The following is a 13,713-nucleotide window of genomic DNA, read 5'->3' as shown; positions in this document are numbered from 1 at the left end:
TGAGCAGGGCGCCCGACATGGGGCTCGATCCCAGGACCCTGGGATCATGACCTGAGCCGAAGGCAGCCGCTTAACTGACTGAGCCACCCAGGCGTCCCTCTAGTGGGTTTTCTAATGATGGATATGATGTCGTCGCCCAGAGTATAATGTGCTGTAAAGCGACAGAAAGCCTGAATACATTAGGATGTTCAGGCTAAGGATGCATCATCAGTATTCACTCCCATGTAGGTTGTAGAATACTTTTATACCATTGGGTACCTACTATGCACTAAGAATACCCTTCCCGTGTTCCTGGTCACACGTGGTACGGAGAGCATCTCTATTAGGTATTGATTGTCTCCCACCGCAAGACACATGTCATTTTGCGAGGGGGGGTCTCTCTAGCACCAGGGGCAAGAGGGCTCAGATTGGCAGGGGGGAAGGAAATTGAATTTTCAAATCCATACACCCAGGGGAACAGAGTAACCGAGTGCCTCTTACATTGGCCCTTCTATTGGGGAGAATAAGTCGCTCCAGCCAATGCTGGGATGCTGTGCCTGGTGTCTCCATGTTTACTCCACTTAGAGAATGATTAACGTCAAGCAAGACTCTTATGAGTGAAACGTGCTTCTTCACCAAAGACCGTGTATTTTTCATTGTTACAACAGATCAAAACTAGTTATAAACCAAATCGCCAGTTGACACGTGGAACTTGCTAAAGACACTTGAAAAACTCCTACTGGTTAGCAGACTCCACACACGGGGCCAAGCAGACCTGCTCGGAGGCCGCCGTTCAGCTGGCACTGGCAGGGTCTCAAACGGCGGGGTGGGTGAAGCTGATTAGGAATTCAGTGAGCGGTGGGGAGCCATGAAGGGCTCTGAGAAAGTCCGGATGAAAGTGGAGCATCAAAGGGGGGGAGAACGGGGAGACCGGCAGAGCGGCGGAGGGGCAATGGCCAGTGTCTGGGGGAGCGGTAATGAGGATGGAGCGAGCTCCTAGCTGCAGGAAGAGTGAGGGGACATGGCCTGTTGCCCGGGAGCCGGCTGCGAAATCTGCCCCGGCAGCCCGGACTCCTCATCCTCGTCCTCTCTGTGGTGTGTAGACAAGTCTCAGGGGCCCTTGCAGCACCTCCGATCCAGATGCATGTGTCCTAGAGCTCGGCTTTTCCTCCCACACCCTTCCACACCCACAGCAGTGCTCAGACTCAACGCTCAGCCCCCACTCGTTTATCTGGTCAGTGTTTATTAAGTGATTATTAGGTGCGAGATGCGGTGCCCTCCACCTGGGATGAATTTCCTCCAAGCTCTGCTGGTCAGAATTCTCTGGCTGCCCCTTTTATGTCTAGCACAGGCCTACTTCATAGATGCACGGAATGCAGTGAATTAAATTAAGATGGGAGAAGCCCAATACTCTAAGGAGAGAGAACATGTAAGTTCAGGGTTCAAACAACTGACATTTCCACATTTCCTCCTGGGCCCCTATCCAGAGGGGGAAATACAATAGGTGGTGTTTTCCTAAAGATTTCAGGCCCTAGATATGAAGTCAGAAATTCAGGCAGGCATCTAGGTGTTGCAAAATGCTGAGTGACATTTTCTCCTCTTAATTTGCAATCCTGGCTATGCGCGCGTGTGCTGCCAGCTGAAACCCCAGCCTATAGGAGATAATATAAGCCTCTGGCTGTTTTACTCATTCCAGTGAAATCTATTTAAATGCTGTAATTAAGCAATTCATTTTTATATTTGGGCAAGTGTTCTAAGTATATGTCTCTTTAATTGATTTAACCAATTCTGGAGGTATTGATTTTAGACCATCTGAATACCCTAATGATGAGTTCATTTGTTAATAGAGGAGTTTTCTCTTCTGAACTTCAGTGATCGATACAATTTACCAATACATGTCACTAGGTTAAGGTATGGCTGTGTTTCATGGACCAGCCCTGTGAAAAGTTAAAGAAGGCAAAACATAGAAAGTCAAAAGCAATGCAATCGATTGTTCTTCTGTCTCATGTCCATAATGCCCAATGTCCAGTTATTTAAAATTATCTGGATGACTGACTTCTCACTTTTTTTAATCAAGAAATGTATTGTGGGCACCTGGGTGGCTCAGTCGTTAAGCGTCTGCCTTGGGCTCAGGTCATGATCCCAGGGTCCTGGGATCGAGTCCCGCATCGGGCTCCCTGCTCCTCGGGGGGCCTGCTTCCTCTCCCACTCCCCCTGCTTGTGTTCCCTCTTTCGCTATGTCTCTCCCTGTCAAATAAATAAATAAAATCTTAAAAAAAAAAAAGAAATGTATTGTATAGACCCAACTTGGGTGCATCTGCTAGCAGAACACCAGGAAAAAAACGTATAAGCAGGAAAGGTAAAAGCTATATAGAGCAATGCTAGTAGAATCACATTTTATGCTTGACTGGCAGCATTATTGATTAAGGAAAAAAGCAGCACCTGAACACATAGCCCTGTAGAATGAGTTCACCGCTACAGTATGTCTAGGCCCTCCAAGTGCTCACCTTGACAGTCTCAACAAAGAGGAAACATACTGTATTGGGTCTGTTTTCTGCCAATATGGGGGCAGGGGAAAGGTATTATGGTAAGTCTGGATACCACGGTTCAGGGGATGCTTCTTAAAACCTGAAAAGATCCTCTCATTTTTAAATTTTTTTTTAAGACTTATTTATTTATTTGAGAGAGAGAGAGCCTGTGATCAGGGAGAGGGGCAGAGGGAGAGGAAGAGAGAGAATCTTAAGCAGACTCCCCACTGAGTGTGGAGCTGGACACGGGGCTTGATCCCAGGACCCCGAGATCATGACCTGAGCCTAAATCAAGAGTCATACACTTAACTGACTGAGCCACCCAGGTGCCCCAAGATTCTCCCATTTTTTTAAATAAATGTAGTATATGTGTTTGTTGGATTAGAATAAAACTGGGACAGAATTACCAAAGAATTTTTTTTAAAGTTAGATCCATCTATAGATTATATGTAGCATTTTCTCCCTAAAAATACATGTTATGTTTGCCGTGGAGGACAGGACTCAAGAGATAGCCATTTTCTTTCCTTCCTTCTTTCATTCCTTCTTTCTTTCCTTCCTTCCTTCTATTTTCTCATGATAGCTCTATAGTTTTTATGGTTCACATAATTCAGTATAGTCCCTGAGTCGCTTGGGCTTCAGTGGAGCCAGAAGATTCTCTGCATAACAGAAAGACAAGGTCCTTCTTATTTTTAGGAAGATAGATTTAATGAGTGAGCAACTGTGAGCATGTCCTTAGCCACATCATCCCTCCTGAGGAAATAAATTTGCCGCTTAGCAGGATACCATGAATAGTACAATGCTAGTAATGAGAGAAGAATCAGTTCATAAACACTCCTTGGAATGAGAGAAGTGCCTTCTCCCTGGGCATATAATTTTTTCAAGATGCCATATGACAGAGGAGGCTCACCTCAGGGTCAAATGTTAGTGAAAAAGCAAAGTGCCCTCCTCCTGGGGTGAGGTGTGAAAGGGGGGGCCACTGATGGAGGAGTCACCTGGAAAGGAGGGAGGCTTCCTAGGCTGCCTTATGGAGGAGGGGCTGCACCAGCCCCTGAGAAGGTTCAGGACGGAGGCCTGTGTGAAAGCGCAGGGGTCTCTCCTGCTGGCCTAGGCGGGTCAGGATCTGAACGCATCCAGATCTCCCTCGAGTAAGACTTCTCAGACAGAAACATTCTATTTAGCCCAGAACTGCTCCTGATGTGGAGAGAGGAACAGAGTGGCTCCTGTAATCCTCGTTGGAGTAACTGCATGGGTTCGATACGGCAGCCGGTCCCCAAGTCAGCGAGCCCATAAACTCTCTGGCCGTGCAGACGTGTGCCCTGAAGCCCGAAAGCACGGTCTGCAGGCAATGCGTTTACATAGCGCACGACGGTTTCTAGAGCGCCGCCGTGGATGTTGGCTCCTCCCACCCACCCTTGATATAGATGGGACAGGAATGATTATCTTCAGTTTTAAAATGAGGAAACAGATTCAGAAGTGTCAGCCGCCTTGCTAACGTCCTGATGAAAGTAGGCAGCGAAGCTGGGTGCCGATCCCGGGTTTCTGGATTTCCCGCTCATCACTCTTTCCACTGTAGCCTGCAGCCTCTCGCCACACCACAGTGGAATCCATTTTCTATCATTTTAATTTATCGTATCATCCTTTCTTATACTAGAGCTTCCTTAATGGCAAGATAAGTATCATGTTAGGGGAACGTGGCACAAAATAAGTAGAATATAGGTTTTAAAAAGCATATAGATGTTGCAAATTAAAGCAGCATGAGTGTTAACTATCTAGCCTCCATCTTCCAATCAGTTTAAATTACTTTAATGTATGTTTTTAAACTCAAAATGAGCTGTAATCCCAATATGCAACCCTCTTAATGTGGATGAATTACACGAGATCATTTCATTTTGGTTCCCCTCCTTTTGCACATTTCGAACATGGGATCGGTGTTTTCATGTCCCGTTATCTCAAAAGAGGAATGTTCTCCTTGCATTTTTTTTTTTTTTTGTAGACTACTTCTTAGACCTTAAAGACATACATAGTTCTCCCACAAATAATTCACTTAACTTTCGTTCGAAGTCTCTGAGTTGAATAATTCTCTATGGCGGGCTGAACACAGTGTCACATTATAGCGGAAGCAAAGAACACAAATTGCGAGCTCTGTCTCGGGTCTGGCAGAGACTCCCTGTGACCGTTTAGCTTAGAGATGAAAGGTGGTGAGCACACAGGAGGATGACGTGAGCACGTCTGACTAAAGTTGTTGGCACTCTGGAATGATCCCGAGTTAATTTCCAAAGAAAAGAGAACCTCTCAGCAGAGACATTTTCAATCAATAGCCAAGCAGCCCAGAAAACATTCATTTGAATGAAGTTATTTTCCTATGATGGCTGTATGAAAAGACATAGGTTTCAAAGAAACTGACCTTGAACATGATTATGTTTCTCCTGATCAGAGAAAACTAACTGGGTCTAATTGACAGTCCTGAGGCACAGAGAAGAGAAGACATTTTCAAAAACCGTGTCACTGAGTGAAAGCTAGGTTAAGCAATGTCGCTGTGATTTCTCCCTCCCTGTCTTCTGCCAGTGGCGTGCTCATGCTATCACATCCAGTGTGCTTTCAAAGGAAACCCCTTGAACACCATGCTTGTGACTTTACGATAAGCTAAGTCTTCAGGAACAGACTCGTTTGGATTGTAAGGGACAGGGGAAAGTGGGTTCCTGTGATTTCCACAGTGACATGTCTTCCGCCCCTACCGTATGCCATTCCAAAGCAGCCAGGACTAGGGGAGAAAGGGTGGTAGAGAAGGAAGGTGTAGGTGTGCACGGGTGGGCAGACTGGGTCCGCCTGTTCCTTCCCGCATCCTTTCCAGGGCCAGACCTGCTCAGGGACAGACTTCCGTATCCTAACTACCTGTGAGACGTGACTTGGGCCGGCTACACACATATTGCTTGTTTTATCATTTTCACCTGTTACCTCCCGCTCTCGCTTGCTTGCTGTTCCACCGCTTGCCAAAATTCAACCTCAGGCACAGATGGTGAGAAGATGATTTTTGCCACCGAGAGCCAAAGAAAGTGCCCAAATATTAATGGGTATTTACCTAGCAACAGAACCTGAGATTTAATAGAAGAGAAGGACTTGAATTTCCAACGCTAATCTCTAAAATTGAGAAGTGTTTCATTTATTTTTAAAAAATGGCTCCAGAGTGCGTTGAGCTGTTGTTGTACATGGAAGGGTCCGGGGTACTTACTTCCACACCGGTCACCCAGAATGCCAAGTCCGGTGTTATAAGTAGCTGCCGTTGCCCACCTCCAGGAGTCACAAATATAAAGGTCTCCGAATGGACACTTTTTAAAAGGGTCTGAAGATCCTGGAGATTGCCAAACCACTGCTTCGACGCTCTCCATATTAAATATTATTTCTATAGTCTGCAAAAGTCTAGGGGAGTACAAGTTTGGTTCTGATTACATAATTATGCTACAGAAGTATGAAAAAAATCATCACTAAAACCCTCCAGGTGCTTAAACAGTTTGATAGACTGTAGCCATTCTGCCATCAGCGCCCCCAGCTGTGTTGCTTAGCAACATTTTAATTCCAGAAGAATCGAAGGAGATGCAATCCCTGTGGAGAGGGAAACAGAAATAAGAGGGCTGTTGACAGATGATCTGAGTTGTTTCTTCTAATATACTGTGAAGATCACTAGCTCTTTTCATGAATGATAAATGGACTGTACACAGATCAATGGGTTCAGCAATAAACTGGAACCAGGCTCCATGTCTAAGGCGACACAGGCCGAGAGGCCCAGAGATTTCCTCATTTCGATGATTTGGTGTGTGTTTTCTTAAAGGTTCCACAGGAGGAGATTGATCCGAGCAGTCGGTCATCCCTTGGCCTTTTGTGGTGTCCGCTAATAAAAATGATTTTAGAAATGGCTACTTTGGCCTTGCTCTCACCATGCAGGTGCAGCCAGGTGTCAGGAGTCACACAGGGTAAACGGGTCCTCACCACAAATCGAGAAGTCCTAGATGTGCCCATGATCATCCCTCCTCCCCCCGCCCACGCACCTGCCTCCCCACCCTGTCATAACAACCCAAGCAGGCCCACCCAGGGGCTAAGATCTGAGTGCAAGGCAGAGAGAGAGGAATGAGTGTCTGTGTCTGAAAGCTGCACTTGGACAGGTAACCATGTGCGCCGGGAGAGGAAAATTGCTCTCTGTGTCTCCAGTCTGCTTATCGCAAGCAGCCTGCTTCAGTTAGGTCCTTATATTTTGGAAGAGCGTCTTATGCTGCTTATTGTTTTGGTAACTAGTTGTGAAGATTATGCCTGCTAATGTTGTCTAATTGCATTTTTTTCTTCTGTTTACAGGCTGTTGAAAAGGCAAAACCTAAGAATAATCCTGTGAAGTAAGTTATTTTTTTATTTTTTGGAAATTTTAATTGGAATGGACTCCGTGTGTGTGTGGCAAAAGAGACCTTGAATTTTGAGTTCATCTCTATGACGATCGAAAAACAAAAACAAACAAGGGGGGAAACCACCAAAACACAAAACCCAAATCTCCAATTGAGCGGGGACTAGCTTTTATTTTGATTTGATTTTTTCCTGTGGTCCTAATGAGGAAGTGCCCCAAGTTGTGCCCAGTTTACATAAATTAATATGTGCCATCCGTGAAGAGCTGCCAAATACTATTATAATCCTATTCAATGCATGGTACTTCAAGCCTTTGGGTCTTGCACATGCTAAAAAGATTATATTTTTAATTGCAAACCTTGGACCTATGACAGAGACTGAAATGGCTGAAAATGTGCCAAGTGATTTCCAGCCACGTGGGGAGGTTTGGCACCTTGGCATCAAGGCCTTGCTACGCTGTTAATGAAAAGCTCATAAAAATATATTTAACCAAAGGTTTTTCTAGCTAACAGAGAGCTATTTCCAAGGCGTTTTATGGGGCACTCTTAAATTATAAACAAGCAGCACAGCACTCTTTTAAACATAGTACATCTTAGACATCCTGTCTCTTCCAGAAGGGAGACTTTCAAATTAAGAAGGATGTTTGTCTTGTCATTTGGGTTTGTGACATCTGAGTGCAGTGTTATGCGGACCAGGCCCACCAGCCACGTGGCCTCGGGAAGTCCTGCTCTCTTTGCTGGGTTATCACAATCTCACATTTCTAGGAGCTCCGCGTTAATTTATGATAGCTGACTTTCATTGTAGTGGGTACCAGGCTCCAATTCATTTTTTCCAAAAGTTTCTGTGTACTTTGTTTTTAAATTTAATTTTTCATAGGCCACAGAATATTCCTTATTGGCTTTTGTAGCCTCTGGAGGAGCATCTGTAGTCTGGAGATATATTATGCTATAGTCATCCTATGGGAGTATTTCCGGTAGCTGAGTTTTTGCCTGGTTGTTTGATTGGGGTTGAAATCTTCTCTGCAGCCTGATTTCTTTTCTGTCTGTGCCCTGAAGGCGGGATTAGAGGGTGGTGCTAATGAGGCCAAGGCCAGGACTGCCGGTCCCTGGGTGGGCCATTAGTGATCTTCTTTCCCCTAGTCCGATTGCACCCTTCCCTCCAGTCCTCCGGTGTGCAGATGTGTGCCCCAGGTCACAAGGGATGGGGCAAGGGCTGGAGGAGTGTAAACCCAGGCCCTCAGTGGGACAAACATCTCCCAGTTCAAGCCGTCCTGATAGGAAGTAAGGCTCAGGCTCCATCTTGGCATGCACAGGACAGCCCATTGGTAGTACACGGGGCTACGTGCAATCAGACTCTAGTGGCCTGGAGTGGGACCAGTTTTCTCTCTGCTCCTTGTGAGGATTCGACCCTACAGATAATTATATTTTTTATGAGCTCTGGTTAATTCACAGTGCAGACTCCATCTAATGTCTAGCACTTTAAGGAATATCGTAAAGAGAAAACAGGAAAACTAGAAGAACCAAATGATTAGTAATAGAATATGGAGCGTTTTACCTTTAAATAGATTTGAAAATCTGCTCAGTAGTAAGCCTCAGTCGCGATCAACCAGTAGATGTTTAGAACTGTCTTCTAACTGAATAAGGAACTGTTCTCGGTGTGCATTTGGGTGTCCCGCTGCATGTGGGCTCACAATAGGTACCCCACCTGCCCAGCCACGACCACTGGGCACTTGAAGAGGAAGACCTCTTCAAGACCTCAGCTCAGGGACAGAAATCCCGGAGCACGGTTCGTGAACACTGCCCGATAGCAGAGCAGAAGCAGAAGCAGAGTTTTTTGAAGTTTTATGTATAGTGGTCCTCTTTCTGTTTCTGATGTCTGACCGAGAATTTCAGTTACATGGGGTGCACTGAGACCCCAAATACATGTTCTCCTGAATGAATGAACAGGTAAACAAATTGGACACATCCCAGAGAGCAGTCCTTCCAGAAACCTGGCCTGGAGGCTTAATGAGACTGGTGGCCCCACACTAGAGTGTCAGAAGGGAGGAGGCCATGTATTGTAACTGATCAAGTCATCCATTATCCTATTCTTGAGTCATGCCACGTGTAAAGTGCTCCCACGTTGCTCTGGCTCATTCTCGCTGCTCTGCCTCGGACCAGGTACCGGCTTGCTCTTGTATGTCAGAATTAACATTTGATTGAGCATACAATGGAAAGTGTGTACAGTCTTGCTGGAAAAGTCAAGGTCTGGAGGCATTTACAACTAAAGCCTGAACACAGATTGGTGCAGATGATCATATGTGTGATTGGATGTCATCCTCTGGTGCAGAGTTTGGCAAATGGTTGGGGAAAAGAAATGAAAAGAATCGTTTGTGACATGTGAAAATTACATGAAATTCAAATTTCAGTGTCTATAAAAAAAGCTCTATTGGCACACAGCGATACTCATTTGTTTCCATATTATCTATGGCTCCTTTTGTGCCATGGTGGCAGAGATTAGTTGCGACAGAGATTGTATAAACCACAAAACGGAAACTATTTACTATCTGGCCCATTACAGAAAACCTTTGCAGACCCATGCTCTAGCTGGTCAGGTAGAAAAAGGCACAAAGGTGCACTTTTCCCTGACTGTAAGGGTTAAACTATCACCCACACACACACCCTTGTCCTTTAAAACATTGAGGAAACATTGACTGAGCCCTTTCCCTGTGTTCTGGACTTTCTGGGGCTGATGTACCACACAGTTCTCATTCAGAGAAAAGAGACCACTCTAAACTTACTATCTTTGAAGTCATTATGGATATGAGATCCATTGACAGGGCAACAATGCCTTGGAAACCAGTGAGCACAGAGCCAGAGCCTTACTGCTTGTCTTCCAAGTTGCGTGTGGATGGATAGCTTGCAAAAGGCATATGCACGTTCTAAAATTCTGTTACTTCCCAAGATCTAACTCAGGCTGAGCAAACTTTCCATTAGAGCCATGGTAAATGAGTCACAATATCCGTTTAGTTTGCCTGTTTTCCTCTCTAAAGGTTTGCCTCCTCTTCCCTATTTCTCAGCCACTTGTTCAATTTACTTTTAATACCTTCATGGTTGTAAGCCACTTTCTTCACCATAGGGAGACTGTGGTACACATTAATTACACTCCATATAAAGGAGAAATTAAGTATATGCTTAGTGAATGTAAGCACATAATGTATCTGGATACACTAATGATTTTACCTTGAAACATTAAATATTACCTCTGAGGGTAAGAATCAAAATGGAATGTTCTTAAGATCAGTGATCAGGACAAGAGATGCTGGTATCAAAGCTTGATTAGTATGTTCAAACTGTGGCTCTTTAATGTGTCCGAGAGACTTTCACTTGTATGTTAATGTTCTGCAGCAATTATCTTCAAGCTTTCATTGTGATGTACAGATTTCTTCTACCATATGTGACTTATCACATACATTTTTTTAAAAACACATTTCTGTTATTAAGACATATGTGATAGTACACTTCTGCAAATGTGAATTGCTTTTGGCTAAAAGCCATGCACTAATAAGTTGAGTTGAATCTAACCGAGGTTGACATCTGTTACCAAAAGAGAGAGAGAGAGAGAGAAAGAGGGAGGGAGGGAGAGCGAGTGAGCGAGAGCACAGTTGTCAAGCATAACATTCTTCCTTGCTTTTACACTTTAACAACGTTAAACAACGTAGTTGTTGTCTTTCACAAATCAGGATCAGAATCCACTCTGCTTAGGAAATTACAGCTTTATTTAGGAACCAATCCATCTTACAGATACGGTGGTTTCATGATTGAAAATGACAAATAGCCACGAAGATTGTCCTGACCATGGTGTTTGTGCATTATTCATTTATTCATCCAATGAATATTTATTGAGAAGCTACAGCATTCCGGGAACTGTGATAGAGGCTGAGAGAATTAAAAATAAATCTGACACAGGTCTTACCCTCGAGGAGTTTAGAGTCCAGTACGAGAGATAAAATCAGTTTGTAAAGAACTAAATACAAGATAGAGATGTTTGTTAAGTAGGAAACAGACAAAGGACGACGGAAGCTCTAAGGACAGAAAGCGCTTCTAGTTAGTGCTCTTGGAGAAGGGTGGGGGGGACATTTGCACCAGGACTTTAAAGGCTGTTGGTTCGAGCCACCGGTGCTGAGGTGGCAGGCAGAGAAAACTCAGGTTGGAAACCAAGGCTCAGAAATGGTGACTTAGGGACCTCAGGGCTTATCCAGATGAAAGCGATGAGCTCGGTGGAGTCAAATAGCATTGAAGAGCCCTAACTGGCTACTGTGAATTGTCATCGAGTGCCCTATTATTAAACATAAACAAAGAGTCCATAGACCTGGGATCTAGTCCTCAATCTAAGACTAACTTCTGGTATGAAATGGGAAACGTTCCTTCCTCGCTACAGACCTCAGCTACATTATTTGTATGGTGCTTCCAGCTCTTGAAAAAAAGCCAAAGCTTGAAAGCCTGTTTTGTAATTATTTTAGGAAATATTTGATGTTCAAATTTGATATAGATGCATACAAGCACATACATTATAAACATCGCATATATAATACACGTTTATTCACATACGTGCACACACACACACACATACACAATGTCTTTTCCCATCATTTTTGCCTCGTGTACTTGTGAAATGAGGGCCAAGAAGCCACATCATTAGAGTCTTAAAGAGATATGTTAGATAGAAGATCAGCGTGGCTCCCAGAACATTGGGGTGAGTCATTTAAATGACCCCTTACGACCAAAAGTAATTTTGCAGTCGGAGTCTGTATCTCTTGTGATGCTCTTGAAGCTGTGCAGAATATCACTGGAATCACCACATCTTCTCAGACTGAGAAGACAGTGGATTCTGTACTGTGTTCTGCCAAACACTAGTCCTGCAGGATCGTCTCCTTTAGGAATAAAAGGCTCCAGCACCACAGTTTGGCATGCGCTATCACATCCTTTTCCCGGAGTGCCCCTGTTTGCCGAGAGGACAGCCTTGCCTGGCACGGCACTTCATGGAATACAAAACTGGATGCTCAGGTCCATGGGAAATACAATGACCACATGGGGGCCTGGCAGTTTGAGAAACCTAGGGCCTCATACCTTACGTCCCATCCCTAACAAGAATATTTGAAATGAGCAGCTGAATTAGAAAGTCAACCGTGGAAAAGAGAGAAATCCCCCAAGTCCAAAGTGATAAAGTATCTCCTGTGTCTCTCTTACGGTTTCACACTCTAAATGATTTTTATGGATTGGGACTATACTGAGGGACAGTCCTCAGGGAGGGGAATGGACATTTTAGGGTTAGGTCCCTCGGAGATTTATGATGACCACTCGTTTCCTGACAGTGAGGCACCCAGCCCCGTGTGCTCCCCACACTGCCAGCAAAAGTCTAAGCTGTCTCTAATCAGCTCTGGGCATTTTAAGGGTAGTCGAAGGAAAGACAGCAACATGTTGTCCAGTAGCTATAATTGGATGCGGAAGGTTCCAGCAGTCATCTGCATAGCACAAAGTTTTGGACATCCCCCTTTTCATTGGTAATCGGAGTGGCGTCGTCTAGGCAGTCCCAGACGGGGCAACTGAGCCCTGGAGAACAGACTGCCCAGAACCCCAAGGTGCCAGATAATTCTCTCCACCTTGGACCCTCTGCCTCTTTCTCGGCGTCACCTCTTAGGACGCACACGTTCACTTCCAAACTTGTGATTGGTTTTTAAAGTCATATTAGCTAACTTTGTGTAATAGTTTGTTTTCTTAGCGTATGGTATGGCATCAAACGTTTTCAGAAGTAATGAACCAGCGTTTGCAGGCACTTGGACAATTAGGCCAACTGCACTTATGGTAACTTTATATCGATAAGGAAGAGTTTCTTCAAAACTCCAAGCACGTTGGCTTGTCTCATTAGCATCACTGATCTTTTCAAAAGCATGAGCGCCTTTTCTTATGATGAAATGTAAGTAGCAAGCACCCATTTACTGGTGAAGCAGAGGGACCTCACACCAGCCAGCAAACGTGGGATCAAACCACTTTAAAGGAAGTGAAGCTACTTTTTCAGCAACAGCATTCATAAAATACTCCTTTACCTGGTACTTCATAAGGTACTGTCTTACTTTCTAACTCTGTGCTTCTTAGCATGTGTGGCTTAGACAAGGACAGACAACTCTTTCATCCATTCACACGGTCCAACCCATTTTTCGGTACATAGGAGTTACAGCTCAAATTTTATGTTAACATTACCACTCAGCAGTCTTTCAGAAGGCTGTTGAAAACTCAGCATCACATAGCTGATCTGCTAGAAATTCAAGCAAGCCATGCACATATGTTCTTTTGACAAACATGAATTGTTCTGGGCTCAGTTGATGGGGACGTGAGTAAGGTACAGGGTCTGCCCTGAAGGTCCTCATGCCCTCCTAAGGAAACGGGCCCCCTCATTGCACTACAGAATAGACGGGCTCTGCGAATAATGCAGAGGAAAGCGTGTGCTGCATCCCGCGAGGCACAGACAGAGGAAAGAGCACCTGCTTGGAGCGGGCTCGCCCTCGCTGCAGGAGTCCCCGGGTGAATGGTACAGGTGAAGCCATTCAAGAGAGCAGAAAAACACTTGCCAACGGCCTGACAGGAAGAAAGCAGAGACTGTGTTGTGAGCAATGTCTGGTAGGTAGAGGCAGCCAAGGAGAGGGGCCACTTTTTTTCAGTGGAAGATTCGGGTCCCACTTCTGACATTAAGAGGAGAGCAATGCAGTGTAGATGGAATTAATAAAATGCTCGAAAGGATTCTTTTGTTCTAGAAAGGTAAAGGTTAGAGTTAGGGAGGGATT

The 13,713-nt window shown here is 44.7% G+C and overlaps 1 protein-coding gene across 2 annotated transcripts in view; it reads left to right on the top strand.

Annotated features, from left to right (window-relative positions):
- Nucleotides 1-13,713, top strand: part of AFF2 (AF4/FMR2 family member 2) — a 445,879-nt gene that overhangs the window by 354,257 nt on the left and 77,909 nt on the right. For both annotated transcript variants that reach the window (XM_032428215.1, XM_032428216.1), the window contains one exon: nt 6,852-6,889. In XM_032428215.1, the coding sequence (XP_032284106.1) occupies nt 6,852-6,889 (38 nt within the window). The remainder of the gene's footprint in view (nt 1-6,851; nt 6,890-13,713) is intronic.

The sequence above is a fragment of the Phoca vitulina genome, unplaced genomic scaffold (assembly GCF_004348235.1).
Source record: "Phoca vitulina isolate PV1807 unplaced genomic scaffold, GSC_HSeal_1.0 scaffold39, whole genome shotgun sequence".
NCBI lineage: Eukaryota > Metazoa > Chordata > Mammalia > Carnivora > Phocidae > Phoca > Phoca vitulina.
Note: the sequence above shows the minus strand (reverse complement) of the source record. Positions and strands in the feature narration are given on the sequence as shown.